Here is a 27,829-nt window from a genome sequence, read left to right as displayed (position 1 = left end):
TCATGTGTTCTCTAATTTGAGGGAGTGTAGTTGCCGTTCTTTGCCCTGCCCAAGGCATTTAATAATCAGTAAAGTAACCATCTGATCTGATTGTGTGATCCAGTTTAAATGGGGCCGTTATTAGGACCAGTTTAGGGTCTCTCTAAACTCTCTCTCTCTCTCCCCCCCCCCCCCCCCTCTCTCTCTCTGTCCTGGTTCTTCTCACTTTACCCCAGTTTGTGGCCCACTTCTGCCGCAGTAAAATTGATTTGAAATTGTATTGTATTTTTTTCATCTTCTTTTTCACCACAACGTTCTAATATGCATACCGGTAGTTTCTGTTACCAATTAACTACTTATCTACCAGTGAGTGTGATGGTGTTAATGGCCTACGCGCTATAAATGACGTGCCATTGAGTACCATCCTTCTGCTTATCAGGTAGCCTAATTCACCATCATGATCATTAGGCATAATGTTGTTTTTCAAATAACTATCTATATTACTGTATTACACTATCTATATTTGTGTCACACCACCTAACCCCGTTCGACTTTTGAAATAGGCCTACCGCTTTTCTGAACTCCTCACACCCCAAATCCGTTTTTCCTAGGACCCAGTGGAGCCGCCTCCTGCGAGGCGGTGCGTAAAGACGCGTAAACAGTGGTACACCGAATTTGATTCAGTAGCCACGCAAAGCGCGGATACGAATGAGATGCGCTCTTGGACCTCTGCCGTAGATACAGCGAATGCAGAAGTAAAGACCTTCCCTTCACTAAACTTCTATTCACTTGCCGTGCAGAGAGTCGCCTGATATTCTGGAGTTGTTGTTTTTCCATTTTAGTCACTCACATCGGTTTGACTGCCACAATCAGTAGCCAATACCTTTACGCACTGGGCCACCATACGGTGGAATGTTTCGAAAGAAGACTAATTTGATGGATTTAATTCATTACTTTTAAAGGCATTGCTTCCTCGTGTGATAACCGTGGAGCAATACGCGCGCGTCGAAGCTAACTGGATGGACATCACCATGTCACCACAACAGCAAGAGAGCCTCAGCCGCAGCCGGACACTGGCGGGCGAGACCAAGATCAGCGGGCAGTATGAGAACAAGAGGGTAAATTAACCCTGTTCATATTTTTTTTACGCACTAAGTCATTGGAGTCTATGTGAGTTGTTAGTTGTACTAAAGTCATGTTGATGCTGATTAAATGCTTCAGGAAATCAATAATTGGATTTTTGTATGGAAGTTAATAATCAACTAATCAATAACGTTGATTGTGTGATAAAGTTCTCTCTAGGCGGAATTGTGTGATACAATTCCGTCTGAATTCCATAATTCTGTCTAGACCAAAGGCTTTATCATTCCACAGCCTAGTTGTTTAGCCTGTGATGGATGCGTGGGGCAGGTGAGACTGTCGCCTGCCAGCGTGGTGTTTCATCTGGTGTCCAAATGTGTTCTCGCTGGGGATTGTGCGTATGCGTTGGAGGGAGGTGGAAATCCTTGTTACAGGCAACCTCAGATTGAAGAGATATTTAGACATTGAAGAGAGTATTTATGTATAAAGACAAGGAATGTATTTGTAAGATAGGAGCATTCAACCACGTGACCCTATTAAAAAAGTATCGAATGGATTTCAAATAATATTTTAACATAAAATGATAGGCTATATTACATATGCATTGGTGAGAACAATGAGCTAGAGGAGAAGATGTCCTGTTTAAACTTGTTGGTGAGAATGCAATACGTTTGTATTGGCTAAACTGCATGTTACATATAGGCTATTATTATCCACATAATCAGCATTTCTGATTTAATGTACACCATGGATATTGGCTTAAGCCTTAAGGACATGTAGTGCTTTCATAGTTGCCATCTAGGCTAGCTACTACTTTGGTAACCAGAGTGTAATTACCCATGCAAACTCAGTAGCTGCAGATAAGGTTAAACAATGATTGAACTGTAATGGACCCAGCATACCTGAATAATATTTTATATTAGTAACACATCAGTTAAAAATACTGTATAATTGCAGCAAATGTAGTGCATGTGGTGCGACTTAGCATACTTGCGTTAACCCGCACTACATTCCTCTAACCAGTGGCATCATTTCTGAGTTTTCAGTTTAATTCAGACTGTAAGAACATCTGGCCTAACTATTTACTTTGAATATATGCTACAAAATAGAATTCCACAGGAACATAATTTGATACATGGTCCCCTCACTCCCCTTCAGAATCTGTGTTCTTTGGATGAATGATATTCATTGTCCTTCAAGAGGAACCATGTGTTCACAGTTATACATAAGCAACAAGAAAAATGCATCAATCACTTACATGCATTACCTGTCCTTTTCTGGTAGTCCATGAACCGTGTGTGCGTGTGTACGTGCGTGAGTGGGAACAGCTCAGCACTTGTGCTTCTGTGCGTTTTGTGTAATCACATGTATCTGAGTGAACATGAGTCAGTGTCTACTGTCCAACACATGGGTCATGGTCTATTCTCTCTCTTTACTGCTCAGGTGTGTGTGTTTAGGTAGAGAAACCCCTGCTTGAATGTTTTCTCCATCTCTCAAAAATATGGGCAGTGTTCAAATGATACTGTACATTTACATTTGACATGTTTGACATTAAGCAGACGCTTTTATCCAAAGCGAGTACATTTGTCTAAAGTAAGTGAATCGTCTATACATCAGTCATCATAAACACAAATCTTATGATGGCAGTCACAATGCTACAAGAAGGAAATATGTCTTTTTTAGTAGATAGAGTAGATATACTCTTTGGGGCTGCCTTACTAATAGTGGGCTGGAGTGTGCATCAATCCCATGGGAGTAGGCATCCTAGAATCTGAACCCTGCATCTGGAGAGGATCCAAGTTATACACTTACAAGAATGTGAATAAAGAACATTCTATCATTTTGCGGGCCTATCAGTGTAATCTCTCTCAATATTTGGGTGACTTCTTATTTCTCTCTCTCTCTCTCGTCTCTCTGTTCTCCACACAGAGGATGAAGTCTTATAGCCATCGCAGACAGTCAGCTCCGTCCCTGGTCTTCAGCAAGGCTCTCACCAGATCCAGAACTGTCTCCAGGTACTGTACACTGTGGCCAGAGGAACACTTCTCTTTCCACATCAGGTGACAGCGTCAACTGGTGAAGTTCAATGACGTGTGTATGGCCTGGTTCCATTAGCTGGTTTTCAACAGTGGTGCCAGTGCGTGCCAAAGCTTGCTAGCGGCCAGCTCCAAGCCTGGTGTTTCGAGCATAGTAGTGAACAACCCCTTTTGAATTTCCACAGCTGGGCTTCCTAGTCCCGCTCCGTATACGATCTTCAGTTTGTTACAGAAGCAATATGTGATGGCAGTTGGTGAAAGCGGGAACAAGTCGGCAACCAATCAAAATGTTCAGACCTTTATTCTGAGAAAATGTAAATAAATGTCAACGTTGTTGAAAATCAATGACACACTCGCTAGTCAAGCCAAAATATTGCAATGCAATGGATTCGGTGAGTAATCCCCACTACTCTACACTAACTAGGTAGTAGTGGGGATTACGCACTGGGGCTGCTGTGGCTCAGGAGGTAGAGTCGGCGGAGATAGAGCCGGCGGAGGTAGAGCCGGCGGAGGTAGAGCCGGCGGAGGTAGAGCCGGCGGAGGTAGAGCCGGGGTCTAATGATCAGCGGGTCGGCAGTTCGATCCCCGGCTCCTCCTGTCAACGTGTCGAGGTGTCCTCAGGCAAGACACTGAACCCCAAATTGCTACCAATGAGTGGGCCGACGCCTTGCATGGTAGCTGGCCGTGAATGTGTACGTGAACGGGTGAATGAGAGGCCGTTGTAAAGAGCTTTGGAATAAGGAGCTATATAGTAAGTGCAGTCCATTTACCATTTACTCACTGAATCCATTGCATTGCAATAGTTTGGCTTGAAATGTATTCACATTTTTTCAGAATAAAAGTCTGAACATTTGGTCAGCTGCCGACTTGTTCCCGCTTTCACCAGCTGCTGTCACATAATATGGCAGCGGATCCACTTAGGCTAAATGAAGGTCTAGGCACTGTATGGCTTGTAGTCATCCAGTCCTTTCAGATATCTGAACAATGAGGGGGTAGGAGCAAGGGGTACAATGGTAGAATATCATTGTGTAAAATATCCCCATTGAGTGTGTCTGCCCTCCATTATCTGACTCAATGGCTCTGTAATGGCTCTGTACTGTATCTGCACTGTATGTCATAGTGAATGAGTTTGTCATGGTTCCCACGACATTGACCTCAGTAACAGGCTCTATACCCAGTACTCACACACTCACTCTCACTTACACACATCTGCCTGTTGCAGAGTGATTCTTCTGGCAGGCCTAGATAATCTCTTCAAACAGATAATCCCCCCCCGTGCAATCTACGGATCTGGGATCTATTAATATCCTAGGAAGTAAATAACCTTGTTAAAGAGATGCTGATGTACTGGTGCAGTTGTAGTTACATTCATCTCTCCTTTACCTCCCCCTGACCTGCTTCATAATAAATAGAAAAAGGTAGAGATTTTCAGTGAGGGAAGGAGAGAGATGCTAGAGGTGTGCTCGAATTCCCTTTAGACACCCCCCCTCTGCTATGGCCTAAAGTAGTATTTTGGGAGGAGGACGTCATGTGAGATGTTCTTCTTTTTCAAGGTGAAATCCATAAATTGTTCCTCCTGCCCTTGTTTGTCAACAGAGAGGATGACTCTTGCTCAATGTCTCAGTTTGTTTATTGGTTGTTCTGGCTTTTTGCCATCAGGGAGATTAAAGAATGGAACATTCTATCTAGAGAGAATAACCACAGAGAACTGTAAAAAAATAAATAAATAAAAAGATGTTCTAGTTTGTCAGATTCTCTTCAGAGAGAATACCTCGGTGCTGTTACATTCAGCCTAACCTCGTTGAGACTGGGCCTTTCTAATTCGGGAGAAATAAACTTGTTAAAGAGTTCGGAAAGCCTGGGGAAATCCTTTGCAGAAAGCAGCTACAAAAAGGTGGAAACCCATTTGAAATGAGTGACACCTTGTGACACATCAGCCCAATCAAATGCCTTGCTTGGACAGAGCTAAACAAGTATACAGTATGTAACTCTTATCAGTGCATTGTGAGGTCATGTGGGAGACTCAAATCTTGTCTCTTTTTTCAGGGAGAACTTCCTGGTTCCGTTGTGCCCAGAGACATGCTCATTGGTCGAGTCCTTCCTGACTCCTGGTAGGGTGTTTCTCCTCCATGCCCAAGCCCAGTTGAAGACAGGGCTGCAGACCCAGGACAGGCACCTCTTCCTCTTTACTGACATACTCGTCATCGCCAAGGCCAAGTAAGAGAGAGGGGGAGTGGGAGTGGAGTAAAGAAAGGGAAGAGTGAACAGTGGATGAACATGGATGTGTCTTTGTGAATATGAGAGATCAGTGTGCAATGCATGATGTGTGTGTGCCTCTCTCTTTCTTCCTCTCATGTTCATCATCCTTAGGTCCCCCACACATTTTAAGCTGAAGGCACAGGCGTTCGTGTGTGAGATGTGGACCCATACTGGGTGTATGGAAGAGGTGTGTGAGGGGAGCACAAGCCCAGAGAAGAGCTTCGTCATGGGCTGGCCCACCTGCAACTGCGTGGCCACATTCAGGTACACTGCAGCCACAACCACAATTTACATTACAACCACAACACTGATGATTGACTCCAACCTTGTTTATTTTATTAAATGTGTTTTAGGGCATTTTATTGGGATAGAGGCAGTAGAAATTGACAGGATTGAAGGATGGGTGAGAGAGAGGAGGGATGACATGCAGGATGACCGGAATCGAACCGGGGACTCTGCGATTACGTGGCATGCGCGTTAGTGAGCAGACACCAACCTTGTTAAGGGCACATAGAACAAGTGAAACACTGACATTGCTGACTGTACCATTCTTTCCACCCTCTGTTAGTGGCAAGTTGACTTTACAGTTATGTACAAGGCTTGAGGGGGTGTTTACCTTTTTGTCTTATGTTGCTGGTATGACTGACATTTATGTGACCTCTTGCCCTCAGCTTTGTGGAACAGAAGGAGAGATGGCTCTCCCTCCTCAAAAGGTAAATAGCAGATCAAGCATCCTGACTGGCTAATCTCAAGCCCCATTCACAGTTAAGAGCTATCCATGGAATTGACCTGGTAAGGGGTATGTGTGAATGGAATTTACAGGGAAATTCGCTCAGACAATTTCCCTGGTCAGGACCTTGTGTGATTCCATGGAATTTACAGGGAAGGCTTAGGTGTGAACAGAAGCATGAACATTGCCTGGTCCATATATATATATATATATGATAGTATTTCCATGACAGTGGGTGTCTTTATCTGTCTGATTGTTTGTGGGGGTTTTCCAATGCTTTCCAGTCGAGTAAAAGAAGAGAAAGAAAAGGAAGATCCCAAAACTATCCCACTCAAGGTCTTTGGGAAAGGTATTGGGAATTGTACTCTTGTAAGTACACGACCATTTAGGTTCATGCCACACTGTGTCTCTCTCTGTGTGTGTGTGTGTGTGTGTGTGTGTATGTGTGTGTGTATGTGTATGTGTGTGTTTGTGTGTGTGTTTGTTTGTTTGTTTGTGTCTTATCTGTGTCTGTACACGTGTGTGACATTGCTGATTATGGCAATTCTCTTGACGGTCTCTTCTTCCTCGTATAGGAGAAGACCCTGGCTGTCACTAACGCTGATCCCACCACCGAGGTTGTCCGCCTCGCTCTGCAGCAGTTTGGCATCACGGTGTGTATCTGAGACCTAACTGCAAACATGAGCAAACCCCATTTTAGAATGTCCTGGGTCTTTGAGTATCTTTGTCTCGGCATTCTCCAGGGCTGTGTGAAGGACTACCAGCTGTGGGTGAACTCAAAGCGAGAAAATGCCCCCTACCCTCTCATAGGTGAGCTCCATCATCAAACAGCCTGTAGCACTCCAAGACCCAGGGTCCCCGGTGACCCCTTCATCTCTAACCTTTACACTCTGACCTCTCCCAGGGCACGAGTTTCCCTTCAGTATCTACATGAGTCACGAACGAGACCTTCTGACTCAGGCTGGGAGAGGCTGCAGGGACGCGACGCCTCCTATAGACAGACAGAGGATGGCGCACACGGAACAGACGCAGCTGCAGGCCAACAAGCAGTGCCAGTTCATCCTCAAGCACAGATGTGTCACCGCCACGCCACACCCTGTGATGGGTAAGGAGAAGGGCCTTCTGTCACACCTCATATACTACTGCTAACTATTACTGATCTGTTTGTACCATCGATCATCTTGGAATAAATAACTAGATGAAGTGAACCACTGCCCACCCACCAAAATGGATTCCTTTGAGAGATGTGATTGTGGCAGTGATCCAGGAATCCAGCAGTTTGCCGTGAACGGGCGCTGCCGTAACATTCATAGCGGAATCAGATCGGTAGCAACAACCGAGGCACGAGTTGCTGTTGCTAAGGTAGAGGCGCACTTCAGTGTTTTCTGACCTGTGTCGGGTTCACCTACTCACCGATGCACACGCCTTTGACAAAGCGTGTATGCTTGTGACGTGCTTTCGATAAAACATTTCGAAAACAAATTTAAGTGGCTTGTTGCTATGACAAACATTTGGCCCCATGGACAACACTACATATTATATTAGCCAAAAATAGAAACCAAAATTGTAGTCCAATACATTCTTATTTGGTCAGACGTAATAAAATAAGAGCTTCCCTGGTTTGTGCAATGTGCTATCACTAATCTATGACTCATCTACTTCTGATGTATTAGTGATCATGTAGTCTCTGTCCTCCCCCCTGTCCCCCTCTCCTCTCTTCTCTTCTTGTCCTCTCCCCTGTCCCCCTCTCCTCTCTTCTCTTCTTGTCCTCTCCCCTGTCCCCCTCTTCTCTTCTTGTCCTCTCCCCTGTCCCCCTCTTCTCTTTCCTCTTCTTCTCCTCTCCCCTGTCCCCCTCTTCTCTTTCCTCTTCTTCTCCTCTCCCCTGTCCCCCTCTTCTCTTTCCTCTTCTTCTCCTCTCCCCTGTCCCCCTCTCCTCTCTTCTCTTCTTGTCCTCTCCCCTGTCCCCCTCTCCTCTCTTCTCTTCTTGTCCTCTCCCCTGTCCCCCTCTTCTCTTCTTGTCTTCTCCCCTGTCCCCCTCTTCTCTTCTTGTCCTCTCCCCTGTCCCCCTCTTCTCTTCTTGTCCTCTCCCCTGTCCCCCTCTCCTCTCTTCTCTTCTTGTCTTCTCCCCTGTCCCCCTCTTCTCTTCTTGTCTTCTCCCCTGTCCCCCTCTTCTCTTCTTGTCCTCTCCCCTGTCCCCCTCTTCTCTTTCTTCTTCTTCTCCTCTCCCCTGTCCCCCTCTCCTCTCCTCTCTTCCCTGTAACTGGCTGTCTCTCTACTGCAGATACCCCCCAGAAGCCCATCAAGAGGAGGCGTTCCCTCATCAACTGGGCTTTTTGGCGGGGCTCCAACCCCCAGCTCCACGATTTGTCGATTTCCCTCTCCTGTCCCGCCCCGGGCTTCCTGTTCGGCCAGTCTCTGAGCTCCGTGTGTCTGGGTGACGCTCTACCCAAGCCAGTCATGGTGAGAGAAGCAATGATGTCACAGTTGACATCAGAATGTCATCAGGTTGTCATTGAGGAAGAACTGCAATAATTAGTCAAAGGCCCTATCTGTTTTTTTTTATGTCTCTCTTTCTCTGCCCCCCTCCTCACCCACTCCCCCCTCTCCTCCCCTCCCCCTCTACAGGACATGCTGGTGTTTCTGTACCATGAGGGGTCATTCACACGGGGGATATTCCGGCGTTCGGCGGGGGCCAGGGCATGTCGGGAATTCAGGGACAGACTAGACTATGGAGCCCAGGACCTCCTTTTCACACGGGAACACATCTTCATTGTTGCTGCTGTGTTTAAGGTACACGTTACCACACGCTACTGGCGGAATAGTGGCCCACTCATACTGTTGGAATACATAGGTAGAGCATACTGTGTGTATAACCCTGGGTACGTGCCCGGTAACTGACCTAACAGATGAAGCATACTTAATCTGATCCAGTCTCATTCACTCATATAACGCTGAGCGACACGTGTATCCACAGCATCCCAGCACAGGCTGTACTAAAATGGAGCTGAGTGAGATTTGCTGTCGAATCTAATCTAGTTCATAATCTATTCTCTTAATCTGCCAACAGAGATCCTCTTTATGATAAGAGGCCATTATGAGCTTGTTTAGAGTTATCTATAGCTCATTGCAATGGATGACATAACAGTGTTTGAGTGTTCGAGTCGTGTTAAAGTATACCCCAAAATTGCATCTAGATGCCCTTAATCCGTCTCGTTTTTAATCTTTTGCACTATATTGTACAGCACTTTGAGCTGCATTCTTGCCATATAAATGAATATTATTATTATTGTTGTGTTACTGTATATTCTTACTTCCTGAGAGCACCATGCATTTTGGTTTCTAACAACAATTATTGTTGTTGGTTGCTGGTTTATAAGCAGCATAGCTTATGGTTATGAGTCTTATGACTCTGCTTGGTGACTCTAGTGTCTGTTCCACCTCAGGATTTCTTACGAAACATTCCTGGCAGTCTGCTGTGTTCTGATCTGTACGAGGAGTGGATGGATGTGATGGAGGAAGCACATGGCGTGGAGGACGAGCAGGCACAGGTTCTACAGAGGTAACACACACATACACACACACACACACACACACACACACACACACACAACATCTCTGATATTTTAGCAGTGCTGGAAGAGGTGCCTTTTTTTCTGTTTTTTGAATGAGTCCAGCACGCCATTCCCCCTTTCTATTATACAGTGTGTCCCCATGGAGGAAACAACTGCGTCACTCAGCTCAGTGTTCTAATAAAGCTTTAAGACTCCTTTCTCAAGAGATATCTGGTGGGAGAGAGACTGTGTAGGTTCAGAAACAGAAAAGTACAAAAATATCAGGAAAAAAGCAGACAAAATGACATTATCAACATATCCCTGGTAAGGAGAGCAGAGCACATGTCCACAAATCAAATCAAGTCTCATTAACTTTGCTCCACACTGACCCCCATCTCTCTGCAGACTGATTGCTCGACTGCCCAAGCAGAATGCCCTGTTGCTACGGTACGTGGTCGCCGTGCTCCACGGTATCCAAGGAAACGCCCACGACAACCAGATGAATTCCTTTAACCTGTCGGTGTGCATTGCTCCCAGCATGCTTTGGGCTCCAGGACCAAGCAGCCCTGAGGTGGAGGGAGAGGGGGCCAAGAAGGTGGGCGAAGGGAGGGGGGTGGTTAGCTAACTCTTACCGCAGTATCAATAATCCTCTACCCAGACATGAACCTTAATTTCACCCCTGAACTGAACTTCATCACATAAACCGTTTGACCTCATGAGCCGACTGGGTCTGGCGTGTTTGTATACAAATATGCAAAGCATTTCCTTTCACTCCCAGAGTCAGCTCTGCTCTTGCACTCCTGCCATGACGAAACACACACCACTCTCACCCCCCTCCGTGTGTTTCAGATAATTCTAATTGGGTGTCAGCTAATTCCTTTGTCGCTACCTCAGCTCACAGAAATGTAATGTTGCAACATTATTATATAATAGTGTTTCGGGACATAGTTCAGCTGTTTATCTTGTGCTCTGAACGAAAAGAAAGAAGAGCATCACGACGATGTAGCTATTGGTACCATATTTTTGCTTCATTATGTTAATTCATTGCCATATGAACAAAATGTCCTTCCTTCTCAGAATAGTTGGATCTGTTTCTCAGAGGGTTATCTTATCTTTTAAAGTCACACCGTTGACGTCATTACTATATTCATGTTACAACAACCACTTAAAAAGTTATATAGCCTTGTGTTCTAAGAATAAATTCTCATGTTCTCATGAGAAAAACTGGTTGGCTTAAATGTATCTGGCTAAATCAAGGCCTTGTCAACAAACACAAAAATCTTATTCCATATTTTAAAAGGTTAGGATAGGGGGTATGGAAATCCGATTTATTTGAGATCCGTAGTTACCTTTCAGAACCTCACTGTTCTGTTCTGGTGTCAACTGTTAGTGCATGTGTACAGTAGATTTCCCCAGACTAAAGCCCCCTCTCTCCTGTTCCCAGGTGTGTGACTTGGTGCGCTTTATGATAGAGCACTGCCAGCAGGTCCTAGGAGAAGATGTCACCACTCTGTTTGGAGGACCGCCCCAAAAGGGCACTGTTAGTGAGCATGAACCAGGTACACACAACACACTTATCCTCATACACACACACACACACACACACACATCTCTCTTTCTCTCTCTCTCTCTCTCTCTCTCTCTCTCTCTCTCTCTCTCTCTCTCTCACACACACACACAATACGTCACTTTCTTTTTTTTCAAATCAAATCCAATTTTATTTGTCACATACATTGCATACAGCCGGAAATGGATTGGGATTTTGCTCCTTGCTCAGTCAGCAACAATCAATATTTCAACACTAAGAAGTGATAAAAGTATCCCTCCTTTCTCTCTGTCTCTCTCTCTCTCCACAGATGTCTCCACCTTTAACCTGACAGACTCGTCCTATGACAGTCTGGAGAACGAGCTGAATGAGGACAGTAGTGAGTATCCAGGCCGTCGCCGTAGGGGGCGTCGGAGAGTCAAAGCCCGACAGGGTAGCCTGGACTCTGTCCTCACGCTGAGTGACTACGACCTGGACCAGCGTGAAATAGACACTGACCCCAACACAACCACTCAACCTGGCAACCGCAGCCCCCATGGTACAAACACAATCCCCCAATCTGGCGAACCCAACCACCACTTCCTACAGCTGCCTGCTTTAGCCCGACCCAGGACCAGGAGACGCTCCCCAGCTTCCCCAGCCCACTCCCCTGCCAGCCCCCACCCTGCTGCCCCACGTGGGGGCACCAAGGCCAGTCATCCTCCCCTCTCAGTGGGTGGACACCGGAGAGAGAGGAGGAGCTCTGAGCCAACGATCGGCTTCTCTGCGGCAGGCTTGGTGGCCCGTCTGGTGCGGAACGTAGACCAGGCGGGGAGCTTTGAGAACCTTTCTGGTGACGAGGTGTATAAGGGGGGCGTAGTGCACACAGCGAGCCGCAGTAGGGGTGCGTGTGAAGGCTCAGGGTTGGGTGGCGCCACGTCGTTGGCCCTCTGTGTTAGTTCTTCCAGCCTCTCCTCTCCCTCCAACTCCCCAACCCCCACACGCGCCTCCTTCAACTCCCTGGACAGCCTCCTTTCCCCCTTTACTGACCATCGCAACCCAACCTGGCATCCCAGTGCAAAGCTGCCTCCTTCCTCTGCACCCCTCCTCTACCCTTCCAGTCCTCCCCTTAACCCCTCAACCTCCACCCCTAGTCTACCAGCCTCCACTCATTGCCCAGCCCCAGCCCCAGCCCCAGCACCAACCGAAGAGCCTTGTCCTAAAGGCGCCCCGCCGATAGAGGCTCTTTCCTGGGGTTCTCTTAACAGCAGTAAGGGGCTCCACCCGAACACTTGGTTGAAGAGAGGACAGAAGTTGTCACTACAGCTGCAGGAAAACGCAGAGGGAGAGGAGGAAGAGAGTGGTGTGGTGAGTTAAATGACCATCATGTGGCGGGTGTCGCAGTAGTGGTAGGTGGTTGTTGTCTTACAAACGACGCAGCCAGCGACATACTGTTAACACACATAAACAGACATGTTTATGTGTGTTAACCAGAATTAGTTGTTGACTCGTACTCTCTGTCTCCACCGCTTCTCTCTTTTTCCTTCGCTGCTCCACCTCTCTCTCTCTCTCTCTAACAGGTGCGATCCAATGACCAGACTCTCCTTGCCAGTAAGTCAGTGCAGGAGAAAGCAGGAGTAGTGAGACAGGCGTCTGCCGACCTCACTTTGGCCAGTATGGTCATTAGCCCATCAAATGGAGGAGGGCAGGAGATGGCTGGGGTAAGCCAGGAACAAGGTCTTCTGGCCCCCAGGCAGGGGAAAGTGAGTCCCCTTTCGAAGCAGAGGTCTTTGGGGCACATCCAGGACTCTAGCAGGTCCCCTAGTTCCGAACCCTCAGAGAGACCCCTCACTGTCAGACAGCTGAGAGAGATACACAACAATGCCTGTCTGCAGCACAAGCATGGGATCGCAGGAAGTGGCGCTACCACCCAGGGCAGATTGGCAGGAAGTGAGGTCTGTGAGCCCAAACGCCCGTCCCAGGGTGTGTCCTATGAGCGAAGCAAGCCCTCCTTGTCCATGTACAGACAGAAGTCCCACTCTCTCACACCAGCCATCCGTGGGCCATCCGAGGGCCTCCACCGTGATGGGCTCCCAAAGCGCCGGGCCTCAGATCCTGCGGCAGTGCACCTAGGGGAGGCCCTGGTTCTGGAACGGGTCTTACACATAGAGAGGCTCCACAGAGAGGCCAAACAGGGTCAGAGTATGAATGGTGACCACAGGGTGAGGATATCTGACGTGGAGCCACAGTGCGGCCAGTCTCTGAAGAGTATGGAGGCCCGGTTCAGTCTGTGTCCCTCTGTCCTGGTGAAGAGGGTGAAGGACTATTTCTTGTCTCACAGGTGTAATAATTCACAGTGCTGCCAAGGCTGGGCCAGGGGAAGAGGGAGAGGCTCGGGAGGTGCAGTGATGGTGGAGCCGGACTTTGACAAACTGCTTTTCGCTGAAGAGTCCCATGTGTAAAACAACCATAAATGTGGCCATGTTAGAATGGGCTGGGTAAGATGGTAGTGACTAGATGGCCATGTTTGAATGGACGTAATAAAAAAAGTAATATATCAGAGATGAGTACATTAGCAAGTACATTAACCGTAATTAACATCACACTGAAGCCGTTTGACCGCCCCCTCTCCTACACACTTTGCTTAGGAGAAGCTAATCTAACAATCAACCACTGGTCAATCATCATGGAGTAGAAACATGCCTGTACTATTAATACTTCACTCGAACAATTTGGTTACAAGACTCAAATCAATCTGGAGTTGTTTGTAGTGATTATGTGATGAAAAAAGAGAGGCCTTTCCCCTTAAGAATGTAAACACTTACAACTATGCTTAGATGAAGGACAGTCACCTAGGATTAAATACATCTGAGGATAGAGAGTTGTGTGGTGTCACTGTGTAGTCAGTAAGCCATTTTAAATGCCACAGGTTAACAGTTGTGTGTTTTTGTTGTTAGTTGTTTTTTGGTTATTTAGTTCGGTGTTATTCAATGACAATAATTTGTTTATTTAGAAACCCACTGCCTATGCTGATTAAAAACGTAAAAAAAAGGTTAGCATCTTATGTGTTTCCTTTAGTGCAATTTAAAACCCACATTCCTTACGACTATAGTGATATATTACCTGGCTGTTAATGGAACTCATTTCAATAGAGCATGTGATTGCGAGACATGTGAGAAAATGTTGCCAGCCAATAAAGCAGATGCAGATGTTGATGAGAACAAAGGGACTGCTTTAAGCTGTACCCGTTAATTTATACATATATTTGTATTTCTATCTGTATGATAGCAAGTGTATTTTTGTGTGTCTATAAACAGTGAGAGACAGTGAGATTGTATTTGTGTTTGTATGTTTGTGCGCATGCACAGTATCAATGTGTCCTTGCCTATGTGTATATGGGTTTTACCTTGTACAATAGAATTTGTACAAACAATGCAGTATGACATATTTGTTTATTGTTTACATGATTTTCTTTACATTCAGATTGCTGCCAATGATGTGGATGTGCTTTTTCATGTAGGTCATTTCTTAATAAGAAACCTTCTATAGGCCCATTCTTTGTATTTCTGATGATTTGTGCTTGTATTGCTTTTAAGAAGCAACTCTAACAAGTTTGATTGTCTTTGTAAAGGGCAGGTTGCGTTCTTACAGTAGATTGGCTGTTGTATCCGCTTCCTCCTGTGTTCACCGTATGTAACGCATAAAGATATAATGTATGCGGATCAAAATAAAATGAACTTAGTAAACCTGACTATGTTGCACTCATCGTTTGTGTGTTTGTGACTTAAAATGAATGACACAAAACAGAAAGACAGTGGTTTCGGTAAGTGATGACATTATTAATCAAAAACGTCTACTCAACGTAATAACCACCAGATAATTAAATAAAGCTATTTCGTTCAACAAGGTTATTAGATAATCCAGAAAGTTATTACATTATTTGCCATTATTACATTGTCTGTTGTATTTTATAAGTAATGTAAAGGAATACCCACACGTTATGTATCATTTTCACATGTACATCTTGGAGTATGCGACCCACATTCTATGTTCTAGTCCAATTCATGATGAATAACAACAGCCACAATAACAACTAACACCAACCCCTTAAAGGGCTCTGCACACAGCGTGCGATTTCTGTTGCACGTCAACGTTCCATTTTGAAGTTTGAATGGAAGTCTATGAGAACATCGCATTTACCCACACACGGCCCCGATTTTAATCGCACGGCGAACATTCGATTCCATTCATTTTGAATGGGACAAAGCACACGGCGTGCGAGTTTTGTCGCACTGCTTTGTCCCATTCAAAATGAATGGAATCGAATGTTCGCCGTGCGATTAAAATCGGGGCCGTGTGCGGGTAAATGCGATGCTCTCATAGACTTCCATTCAAACTTCAAAATGGAACGTTGACGTGCAACAGAAATCGCACGCTGTGTGCAGAGCCCTTAAGAGGCCTTTTCAGACACAGAGGAAATGAGACAGAGAGAAGAGAAAGAGACATTATAAATTCAGTCTATTTGATCAAAGCATTTCTTACATTACACAGGCAGCACAATCATGTGGAAAATGAAATTAATATTGGTTACATGAGTGGTACTATGAGTAGTAGGGGTACACTTGATAAAACAAAGCCTATGGAAATCAGGAATTTAAGGCATAATCACTGGTGAGTCTAGACACATTGGTGAGAGTCACTATGAAAGTCTGGCTTGATTGTACAGTCCCTTTTCAGCTGGTATTGAACTGGTATTTACTGAGAAATGATGTGGCAACAAGCAGCAATTTCATCACAAAATGGTCCAAAGGTGCTTGTTTCCTTGTATCCCAAAGAAACCAAAAGGTAGTCATTATGTATCGTTTCCCTAGCATTTTACCACATCCTTTCTAAGTAATTACTAGTGAGGTAGTAGACTGGAAAAGTAAGCGTAGCCCTAGAGAACATCCACACTGTGCTGCATTGCACAGAAGAAAGCCTCACAAATGCAACAAGTGAGAAACTTGATATTGCTAAATGTCATTGTGATGTTGAGGAGTAAATTAAATAGATTTATCTCTAAAACATAATTATAGTTATGAAATATAAATATCACTACAAATAATTTCATTCTCTTTGAATACAGTACAGGACCAGGGCTGAGGGGGGCATGGTAAAGCAAGGGGAGGTAGGCGGTAGGCAAGGGGAGGTAGGGGGTTGGGCGGATTTACGGTTAAACCATAAACCTCTGTTTAAAAACTAGCAATGTTTTTTTGTCAATGTCGCCATAAAACCGTCAGAAATTGCTATAATAAACGTCATAAGAGTGTTTGTCCAGCAACATGGTTGAAGATGCTATGTAAGTGATGACAGAACAATTTGTAAATTGTAATATAAATGTAAATAATTTAAAAACTAACTAGCACTCAGACCGTATCGCGCATGCCTGTTTACAATTGTCAAATTCTTTTTAGAACTTAACATTCTAGCTACGTTCTGTACGCTGTAATTCTCACCGATCTATGAGTGACATTGGATTACTATTTTGTCCTATTGTTTTTTCATTCAACTTTTTACACCTGAGGACCAAACAACCGGTGAACTATACCAAACTTGAAGCCATGGAGATGGACAATGTGACTATTAACACAGATGCGTGATCTGATTGAACAGCTATGTTCTATAAAGAGCTGTTGGAACAGGAGCGTAGCTTTATATAGCAATATAGCTTTATATAGCAATACCAGTGACGCTTTCTAACGATAATGACCGAAACAACAAGAGACTTTAACGTGGCCCAGACCATTACATTTTTAAAATGTATTCGATGTCATTCGATACCGCCCAAGCCTAGTAGGGGGCTATGGGGAGGGGCAGCTTGGTAGTAGGTTGTGGGCAGGTTTGTGTGTAGAGGGACGGTTTGAGGGAAAGCCATGCAGAGTCCGGCAAACTATCTTCCAAACATGGTGGCCTTTTAGAATGCCTTAGAATCTCAACCCGAGGTGGCTGAATACTCCATCTATGGCTCTGGGTCTGAGGGATGCCATTAGGAGGACCCGTCTCCGCTCTGTCTGATGTCTGCCACACTGTCAGGGACCCGCGCCTCCATGCCATTGAGAGACTTGGTCAGGCAGATCTGGCAACCCAGACGGGACCTGCAAGAGGGTGAAGAAGAAGAAGAATTGTGAGAAAAACATGGGAGGGTCACATCCATGCCAGAGGTGGGGAGCAATATCAACGAATATACAATAAGGTAATAAAATATAAGTCATTCCTGATTGGTCATGGAAAAACCCATCTCTGCCTGCCCCTTGTTACGAGACAATACTACCAGTAGTTCTTTTTTTTAATTGAATGTTCATTTCTCTACCATAAGCCATTTCTGAGAATTCGAATTGGAATTCGAATTGGAAACAACTTTGGAGACAGCTTATGGTAGAAAAATGTACATTCAATTCACTAGCAACAGCTCTGGTGGACATTCCTGGAGTCAGCATGCCAATTGCACGCTCCCTTAAAACATGCGACATCTGTGGCATTGTGCTGATAAAACTGCACATTTTAGAGTGGCCTTTTATTGTGACCAGCCTAAGGCACATCTGTGCAATAATCATGCTGCCTAATATCCCTTTTTAATGTAAATGTATCTAGGGGGGGCCTGTATTCTCAGCACCAAGAATAGAGAAAGCACGGTGGTGACCGTGTTGTTTTCGTCAACAAGCACAATATCATTTGCAACGTCAATCCATCCAGTCAGTGACGGTCACCATTCTCTATAACGGGATGGGGAGTGGAGGTAAATGAGAAAGATTCTAGATGGATCACAGCAGAAAATAGGGTAGTGGAGCTGAAGCACGACACGTGAGTTTATCCCTTTGTTCGCTCAACCACCATCATCTCTTAATCTCATTATAACTAAAATCTAATCAGCATTATACAACGGTCGAACAGTTGCAGGGATAAGAGTGTCCCAATCCCATTTCACCCCTTGCCCCTACCACTTAGCCCCGTTTTGCGCGTTCACGTGTAGGGGTAGGGTGTCCAGATTGTTGTTGGGATGGAGGGGTATGGCGAAGTGGTAGGGCTGCATGGCCCTCCAGACTGAGTTTTTTCAGAGGCACACTCCAAACGGAGCGTTATGCAAAATCTCCCAGAATGCCTTGCGAATCATCGGCACAGTGGTGGCGAACGCACTAGCAACAAAAGAAAACCACAAATGTAATTATTTTCTTCGTTAATAAAGATTTTTAAATTATGATAACCATCGTATTATCATTTCAATGTATTATAGACCTTTTCTTTCTAACAAAAAAATCACTAGTACGCTGATGTCTCTAGCTAGCTAGTTAACATTACAATATTGTTTTAACCCTGATTTGTGCATGACATTCACGCATTTTGATATATTTACATATTTACATTTACATTTCCCCCCTTGATATGAAGGGCATGACGCCCGAAATTGAAATCAATTCCAACAGTGAAGTTGTTGCACTGTCTTGTTACCGCTCCTCTAATATCAGTGCAAACTGGCAGGGTAGGAGCACGGGTTGCGAGCCTACAGAGCACTGCTATTCTGTCATGAACTGGCCTGATAATGAAGCATTGTTCTTTTTCATTTGATGGCTTGTTTGATCGATTGATAGCGTGAAACGTACAAGTTGTGAACGAATCGCAAGAGTCCATGCTTTTATACAATACTACTGCTGACGTATCAGGGTCTTGAACGGTTGTCCCATTTCATAGGGGAAGATTTCAACCACTACCCCTTGTAACTCTGTTCCGAGGGGTAAGCTGAACATTTTTGATACCGGGAAACCGTCCCCAAATGAAACCACGATTTTTGGTTACACCGTGGCATTCAAAATCACACTGTTGTAAGACTTTGAGCCGCCAATTTCAAATGATTAGGCCCTATCCTTTCTGCAAACCTGCTCAAACACTTTCCACGAGCAGTGCTGAAAAATGCTTCAAATAAATAAATACAAACAGCACTAAAAAATACTTTTGGTTCGTAATGAGACTATGTATGGGAAACACTGAGGAGGTGGTTGAAAAAATAAAACGAGTCAGGGTCAACAAGGAGTTGAACAAAGAGACTTCGGTTGCAATGAAAACAGTGTCAGAGTTTTAATCAAAGTTTCTTTTTTTTTAACAGTCTTCTTCTTCTGTTGGCTAGCATAACAGTCAACACATCTGTCGATTAAATCCTGCATGACACCCCCATACGTCACAACTGTGACTCAAACCCTTAAAGGGCCCTCGCCCAATTCCCACCATGCAAACAAGCGTCTCACAGTATAGCGTCCTCTACAATAGCAATTTATGACGGTTTTGACAAAACGGTTAAACCCAACCCTAGTAAAAAAAAAAAGAAATGGGATTGGGCCAGTGTGACATAACAGTGTGGAGCTCTGTGTGTGTGTGTGTGTGTGTGTGTGTGTGTGTGTGTGTGTGTGTGTGTGTATTACTCACGTGTCTGAGAGTCCATAGGCCAGGTCTAGCATGTCCATCTCCTCGTCAGTGACTGGGCCCAGCTTCTTATACACATCCTCCTCAAAGATCAGGTGACAAGTAGAGCAGGCTAGTGTCCCCTCACATGCACCTGAGAGGGAGGGAGAGAGAGAGATACAAGCTTTTCCCTCTATGACACAGAGAAATAACTCAAATGTCTGCCAAATGTGTCAACAGAATACAGTTGTAAAGTGTGTGTGTGTGTGTGTGTGTGTGTGTGTGTGTGTGTGTGTGTGTGTGTGTGTGTGTGTGTGTGTGTGTGTGTGTCTGTGTGTGTCTGTCTGTGATGATATAATTACCAGTATAAAAACTCACCAAAGCCATCAAAATCGAGGTCCTGGTCAATGATGACTTCTAGGAGAGAATCACCCGGGGAACCTTTCACTGTTATCTTCTCTCCATCTCGGTTGACAAAATGGACCGTCACCTTGTTGTCAGATCTGCCCAGGAACAAGGAAGACCATGAATATTACAGACTGGTTGGAGCCATTAGCCTAGCACATTGTTGACACCATGTTGTCCTTTAAGACTGCAAACACCAAAGGGTAGGTGTTGGAGAGTGTCCTGGGTAGTGTTACATTTTTTGAGACATACTGCCCTCTAGAGGTTATGTTTGGTTCCTGCTCACAAATCCTGTAACCTTTCACATTTATCCATATAAGCTGTATTGCACAATGTTTTGCATACGGTATTGCACATATGTTTTGCATACGTTTCATGCCACGGGTATTGAAGATAAACTATCCTTCAAGACAAGTAACAACATTTCAAACTGTTGAGCAACCATTCAGGACATGACCAGTGCCTGGATTTCAAAGGTTCAGGTTCATCTGACTTGTACATGAACATGGTTACAGACAGAGCTCAACCACAGACAGATACAGTTTTATCAAGTGCTTAGGAAGAGTTGACAGAGTGATAATCATAAATCATCATTTCATATCAGAGACTCAGGACTGTAACTACCAACCAGAAACAATACGCTTGCCTTTCACCTGTACAGTGAAGTGAAGATGAAGGGGAAAGGGTTGGGGGGCACCTTATTTTGTAGACGTACTAAACTAAATCATGAATATGGCTAAAACTGTTACCGAACCATACAGACATTTAAAGCCAGGTATTGAAGAAAGGTTGAAGAATGAACCAATTGATATAGCCTTAATGCCGAAATGGCGAAATGAGCCTGGCAATGCCAGCCATCCTTGGCTGACACATTGACAAACGGACTTAAACACGTCTAGGTAACGTTATTCACAGGTTAGTTCATAGATAGTCGGTGCAGTGACTAGTATTCATCCGATACAAACATCTAACTCGAACGACACGTTCTTTCCTGGTTGTGATCAGCCACCTAGCTTCAGTTCAGACAGTACGAGCTAGCTAACCTTCACATCTCTAAGAGTATGCTACATTGGGCAAATTATTGGGCATTATGGTTATACGATTGGGAACTTTGTTACCTACCTGAGGGGTTGCGTGTGCGTGCTGAATCCCCTCTGGCGAACGCAGGCCCTTCTCCTACTACAGTTCAATGGATTCGGATTCCCCGGCGTTGTGTTTGATGATAATATGACTGCTGTCCGTGTCGAAGTCTCTCGTAACGAAACATGAAACAATCTTCTCGCGGTCGCCAGAGCCATTGCTTAGTTTACAGGCGTTTCAACGGGGGAAAAGGTCTTTAACTTCACGGGATACTGTTTTCGTCTGATATGTGACCCCTACTGTAAGCACTGTAAGTCACGACAAGCTAACAAGCAGACTTCGCGCTAGCTAGGTTGAGCTAACTTGCTCTTACCTAACAAACACACACCCCGAGGTCCTGAGAGACTGGGTCACATGTGTTACGTAACACGGGTACCTGACAGCTCGCTATTGAACAGACTAGTAACAGTAAACACGATAAAGCAACGATTTTCAGACCTGTTTATTTTCGAACTAACTAGAGAAAAACATCTGACTACTCTACACTTCGTACTAGCTTAGGGGCAACAGCCTCATAGGTAGATAGATATTCCTTCCTACTATATCATAGTTAAGAGATCATTGTTATGAATACTATTATTGTAAATTATTAATAATAATAAGTATTACTATTATTATTATTATTAATGTACCTGGTCATGTTACAGTAGAGAAACAAAAAACAGTTACCAAAACTGTAAAGTTGCAAAGTAGGCCTATCATCTCACCCAAATTAATTGAGTAGGCCTATTTAAGAAACTGTATGCCATAGTGTCTCTGAGATCATGGATACAATCCGTTTTCACACTCGTGATGAATAACAGAAGATTAATGGAGGGGGGAAAACATGAGTGTGACGGAGGATGATGAGCAAAGTCCCATCATGGATTTTATCTGGAATTTCACTGCCAATCTCTCATCTTCCGACGCGATTCATCAGAGCAACGCATCCGGGTACTTTCCCCTCCCGTAATGTCCACGCCCCTTTTTGGGTGATAGAAGAGTAGAAGTTTGACTGGCGGTCAATGGGAATTTCTGGTCTTTGCTACTTTAATCCGATAAAATAAGAAAACCGTAGTGCTTTTTAGATATTAGGAGCACAAATCCGATGGCCAGTTAGGCAAACTATTATATAGTGTCATTGCTGATCAATGATCGACGTCGTTATATAGAGAAAATTAATGAAATAGGGGTTGATTCATCAGTGCAGTCATACGTCATCTCCCTGTCATCAGGGATTTGTAGTTCTTCAGTTGATTTGCCGTGGGCTTTCCCCAGATGAGAGTGTTACATTCGTTTTCTTAAGGTAGGATAATAAATAAATCTGTTCAATGGGCATTTGTCAAAGTAGCCTACTGTAAATCAGTATTTATCCTGTATGGTGTATATGAAGATGTTATGACGTTTTATCATGAAAATAATGAACTAATCATAGTTAAGAGGGTGTGAGCAAGCAAAATGAACATTTATCTGTATTTACTGTACATGATATCACATGACAGTATTTATGAGTGACATAGGCCTACAGTTAGGAAATATTTGGACAGTGACACAATTTCCATAATTCTGTCTCTGTACGCCAACACAATGGATTTGAAATGAAACAATTGAGATGTAATTGAAGTGCAGACTTTCAGCTTTAATACAAGGGGTTGAACAAAAATATCATATGAAACGTTTAGGAATTGCAACAATTTCTATACACAGTTCCCTGTTTTCAGGGCTCAAATGTAATTGGAAAATTAACATATTCATAAATAAAATTAATTTGTAATACTTGCCACACAAATGCCACTCAGACCTTTTACCGGCTTAACTGATAAAGAAATAGCTCACATCTGTCCATGAAACAGCTGTTGAGTCAATTGTCCAATTACTTTTGGTCCCTTGAAAAAGAGGGGGCCACATATAGAGCTGTAATTATATTAAACAGCTAAAATAACAAACATTTAAAATATATATTGGCCTAACTGTGCTTAGTGGAATACCACGGGAAACATTTGATTAGAATAGACAGATCAGATCAGATGTTCCTGACAAAAAAACAAATAGATTAATCAATAAATGCTGTCAGGATATCAGTGTTCACACCCCTTATTTCCTTATTGCTCTACGACTGACACTAAATATTTATTGATCAGTGAGTCATCTCCTTTCTCAGACTACCCAGAGTCTCCTTTCTACTCAGAGATCTATCTACAGCACCACTAAAACAGGTGAGTGAATCGCAAGGACACAGAAACACACTCAGTGTTGCGTGACACTCAACACTTTATCTAGTCATAGAGGCTAAGACACTGATAAGCTTGCTGTAGCGATACTGCAGAGGCATTTACCTTTAGAACAGTCTCAGCACACTGCCACAGATCGGTTCACTCTTCAAGAGACAGGTAGGGTTACCTGGTAGGGTTACCTGTGAGGCTAGTAGGACAGGTGTATTGGTAATTTATGTCCATGGTTTACTGATTATATTCCTTTTCTCAGCTTATGGAATAATTATTGTGTTTCCAGGATGCAGACGTTTGTTTTGTTCTTCCTGGCATTGTCAGGTAAGGATCTCGATCTCTTGATTATTTATGAATAAAACTAATTTATATATTTTTTTTTATTGATCAAAGCCCTCAAGCTAATATTGTATTGAGATGTTGTATTACACAGTACTAGAATATACAATTGTTATAATTCATAAAATGCAATGTTCTAACAGTATTTTTCACTCACTCTTGTTACTTTGACGTTGCACTTTTGAACTTTGTTCCAGTAATTGTTATCATACAATTTTTCTGGCACATGGGTTAATTATTGTACAAGTAGGGCAGTGCTTTCTAATCAAACTGGGTTTCATCTGATTGTGGCTCCTCTACTTTGTTACTCTGATAATTTGCTGTGTGCGATTGCATGTGTTCCCAGGCCTTCATGCTCTGCCCTTGAGGGATCACGTTGTAGCGCCCCCTAAAGGTGTGGCACAGGTTAGAGATACCCTGAGTCGTCTGTCACAAAGTGCCCCCGTGGGGGAGCGCAGACAGGGTACAGAACCCTCCAGACGTTTCCTCATGGACCTGAACAGCGGCATGCTGAAGGAACACATCAGTGAGATGGACAGGAGAGTGGGACATAGTATGTATACACATTTGTTTATTGCTAACGTTAACCAAATCTTGCACGTAGTCTCTTCAGTGACGTTTTTTAATGATATTGTTCCCCCCTGCCTCTTTGTGTTTCCTTCTCTCTTCCTCTCCCTCTCCAGTGTATGTTCCTCCCTCTGTGGACGGCTTCAGACAGGGCACCCAGAACTCCCAGGCCACTCTGGTGGACACCAGGACAGGACTCATCATCCAGCCAGTCGGAGAGATGGAGAGAAGCTTCATGATGAAACCTGAGGGTAAGAAAGAGAGGAAGTGCGTGTTTGATACTGTATGTGTGTTTAACATGAGAATACCAGGACGCATTGGCTGTGCAGGCATTTGTTCCAACCCAGCTCTAAAACCTATTTCAACTCATGATCAATCCACCCTGATTAGTTGTGTCTGGTTTGTTTGCTTTGGGCTGGAACAACAGCCTGCACACCATGGTTCCCCAGGAGCCAGGGTTGAAGAATGAAGGATTTAACCACATTTCCTGTGCAGTCCCTGTAGATGTCCCAGCCCAGAGGGCAGGTGGTGGCTGGGTGAGGGATGCTCTGAGTCTGCCCCACAGTGCCCCCGTGGAGGAGCGCAGACAGGGCACAGAGCCCTCCAGACGCTTCCTCATGGACCTGAACAGCGGCCTGCTGAAGGAACACATCAGTGAGATGGACAGGAGAGTGGGACATAGTATGTATACACATTTGTTTATTGCTAACGTTAACCAAATCTTGCACGTAGTCTCTTCAGTGACTTTTTTTATGATATTGTTCCCCCCTGCCTCTTTGTGTTTCCTTCTCTCTTCCTCTCCCTCTCCAGTGTATGTTCCTCCCTCTGTGGACGGCTTCAGACAGGGCACCCAGAACTCCCAGGCCACTCTGGTGGACACAAGGACAGGACTCATCATCCAGCCAGTCGGAGAGATGGAGAGAAGCTTCATGATGAAACCTGAGGGTGAGACTGTGTTTGTGTCTGTGTGAGTGAGTGAGAAAGAGAAGAAGAGATGGAGACTGTGTGTGTGTGTGTGTGTGTGTGTGTGTGTGTGTGTGTGTTATGAAAGTAACATTAAATACATTTTGTAACGTTTTGCCCCCTCTATCTGTAGATGTGAGGCAGGTGAGGTCTAAGGTTCATGTTGAGACCCACAGTGCCCCAGTGGAGGATCGCAGACAGGGTACAGAACCCTCCAGACGTTTCCTCATGGACCTGAACAGCGCCCTGCTGAAGGAACCCATCAGTGAGATGGACAGGAGAGTGGGACATGGTAGGAACCGGGGCCATATCTATATTGCAATGTGCTCTGCAAACCCTCCATGTTGGCTACAAACATTCCGTAACAAAAGGTGTGTTTTCTGTGCTGACATTTGTGTTGTTATGTAAGTGTCAAATGTGCATGTTAATGTCTCCCTCTCCAGTGTATGTTCCTCCCTCTATGGACACGTTTAGACAGGGCACCCAGAACTCCCAGGCCACTCTGGTGGACACCAGGACAGGACTCGTCATTCAGCCAGTCGGAGAGATGGAGAGAAGCTTCATGATGAAACCTGAGGGTGAGACTGTGTTTGTGTGTGTTTTCATCCCTGCGTGTTACATTTCTACATGGCTTACAATGTAATGTGTGAGTGTTGAAACCCCATGTTGAAACCCCATGTCATTACCTGGTAACAGTGTGATGTTACTGTGGGTGTGACCACCCGTTCTGTGTTACAGTGGTTTCCAGAAAGGTGAAGGGTCAGTCAGAGGCAGGGTGTGTTGGAGAGGTCATCAAAGGTCACTGCTATCACTTCAACCCTACTCCGATGACCTTCAGTGAGGCAGAGGTGAAACTCACTCACATAGTAACATTACTAACATGATACACTCTCAATGAATCAACCACATCTTATTTCAATAACTAGTTGTTGTTTTTGACTACATTTTACCACATTTTAAGTCCTGCTTACCATTTTTTTAACTGTCCTAATGTGTGTGTGTGTGTGTGTGTGTGTGTGTGTGTGTGTGTGTGTGTGTGTTCAGTCTACCTGCAAAATTCTCTCCCCTAACGGAGACCTGGCGTCTGTAACCAACGGCGAACTGCACTCCCGCCTGGCCTCCATGGTGACTAGCGCTGGCAACGGCCCTGTACTGACCTGGTTGGGCGGAGTTGTGAAGGTCAGTATTCAATCAACCTCTCACTCTTATCCAATTACATGTCTCATAATAACATTTCTCTTCATTAAATCACATTGTGTGTGTGTGTGTGTGTGTGTGTGTGTGTGTGTGTGTGTGTGTGTGTGTGTGTGTGTGTGTGTGTGTGTGAATGATGACCTCAGGACCGTCAGAATGAGTGGATAGATGGCTCAGCCTGGGGTTACAGTGACTGGATGCCTGGTCATCCAAACAAACAGTGGGACAGGCCAGCCTGTCTGGAGATGTTCAGAATCGGTGAGACACTGATAAAAAAATCCAATCTTGGGGTGATATCAGTAAGAGGCTTAAAAACGTTGCTGTGAAGCTATAAAAGCATTATGAAACACTACCTTTGAGTTTTTTAATTAATGAGACCGAACCACAAAGGCTTGGAGAGGACCCAGAGAAATGTGATTATGTAAACCAGTCCCCTGATAAGATTATAATCAGACAAGATAAGTTAAGGAGAGGCTTTGAACATAGCTCTTTCATGACAAGTTAGACAGTAGAAATTCTATATGGTCTACTCAATTCCAAAGAATGGAGAATTCCCTGATTAACTAGTATGTTCTCTCTCTCTCTCTCTCTCTCTCTCTCTCTCTCTCTCTCTCTCTCTCTCTCTCTCCCTCTCTCTCTCTCCATCTCTCTCTCTCCATCACACACACACACACAGATGAGAGCTGGTGGACGGCTGTGGACTGCGAGCTAAAGAGAGCATCTATCTGCTCCTACCCTGTGGCAGCATAAGGGGCCCTGCACCATAGTCATAGAACAATCATTTGTAACATTCTGAACTAAGCAATATTCTTTATATTCTGGGTGCGGAGTGTCGGAGCACACACTGGGTTCAACGTCATAGAGCGACCAAGTAATTTGATTTGACAAGAGACATGAGGCTGATCAGATTTCCAGAGCGTATTTACAAACACACCCTCTATGATATGTGCACAGGTGGCCATATTCAATGATGTGTCATTGGAATGTTTGATTAATTCAGAATGATTACACTCAGAAATCAGTTCTGTCGCCATAATGGGTGGGCATGGGCTAATCGTTTGGCATCCTCTTTGTGTTCTTGTCAGGAAAATACATTCTGAATCATTCTCTCCTTTCTGTCAATAAAAAACTGAGCATATTAAGCGTCTCTTATTATACAGTTGTCTCCTCGTATTAAATAGAGCAGGATTTTCTGGTGACTTATGAACATTTTTCAATAAAACTATAGCAACAGTGTCCTCCCACAATGACCAATGAAGCCAAATAGTTTTGAGGTTCATGATTCATATGACTGTGATTGCACAATGGTTTATTTGATTGGTACAATTGATCTCATATATCACAAGTATTCCACCCAACTGCTTTCACAAATACAACCTTCTCAGAACAGTGAAGAACAGAGAAGAAGGATTTGTAAAGTGTTCATT

The 27,829-nt window shown here is 44.3% G+C and overlaps 2 protein-coding genes across 2 annotated transcripts; one reads left to right on the top strand and one right to left on the bottom strand.

The window, feature by feature from the left end:
- Positions 1–1,010: 1,010 nt before the first annotated feature.
- Positions 1,011–12,383, top strand: arhgap20 (Rho GTPase activating protein 20; the record flags this gene model as incomplete). The annotated part of the gene is made up of 16 exons (XM_080527229.1): positions 1,011–1,097; positions 2,989–3,074; positions 5,142–5,312; positions 5,466–5,618; positions 6,026–6,067; positions 6,369–6,453; positions 6,660–6,737; positions 6,828–6,894; positions 6,989–7,189; positions 8,366–8,544; positions 8,710–8,874; positions 9,528–9,643; positions 10,041–10,230; positions 11,080–11,194; positions 11,492–12,114; positions 12,315–12,383. The coding sequence occupies 16 exons, from the start codon at positions 1,011–1,013 to the stop codon at positions 12,381–12,383; spliced, it is 2,427 nt and encodes an 808-aa protein (XP_080383355.1).
- Positions 12,384–15,661: 3,278 nt separating this feature from the next.
- Positions 15,662–21,425, bottom strand: LOC308153081 (adrenodoxin-like). Its single transcript, XM_080526176.1, has 4 exons — positions 21,118–21,425; positions 19,969–20,093; positions 19,615–19,744; positions 15,662–17,294 (listed from the first exon to the last, which is right to left on the bottom strand). Exons 1-4 carry the CDS (start codon positions 21,291–21,293, stop codon positions 17,186–17,188), a joined length of 540 nt encoding a protein of 179 aa, XP_080382302.1. The 5' UTR covers positions 21,294–21,425; the 3' UTR covers positions 15,662–17,185.
- Positions 21,426–27,829: the final 6,404 nt, after the last annotated feature.

Source organism: Nansenia antarctica (assembly GCF_963989245.1).
Source record: "Nansenia antarctica genome assembly, chromosome: 3".
Taxonomy (NCBI): Eukaryota; Metazoa; Chordata; class Actinopteri; order Argentiniformes; family Microstomatidae; genus Nansenia; species Nansenia antarctica.
Note: the sequence above shows the minus strand (reverse complement) of the source record. Positions and strands in the feature narration are given on the sequence as shown.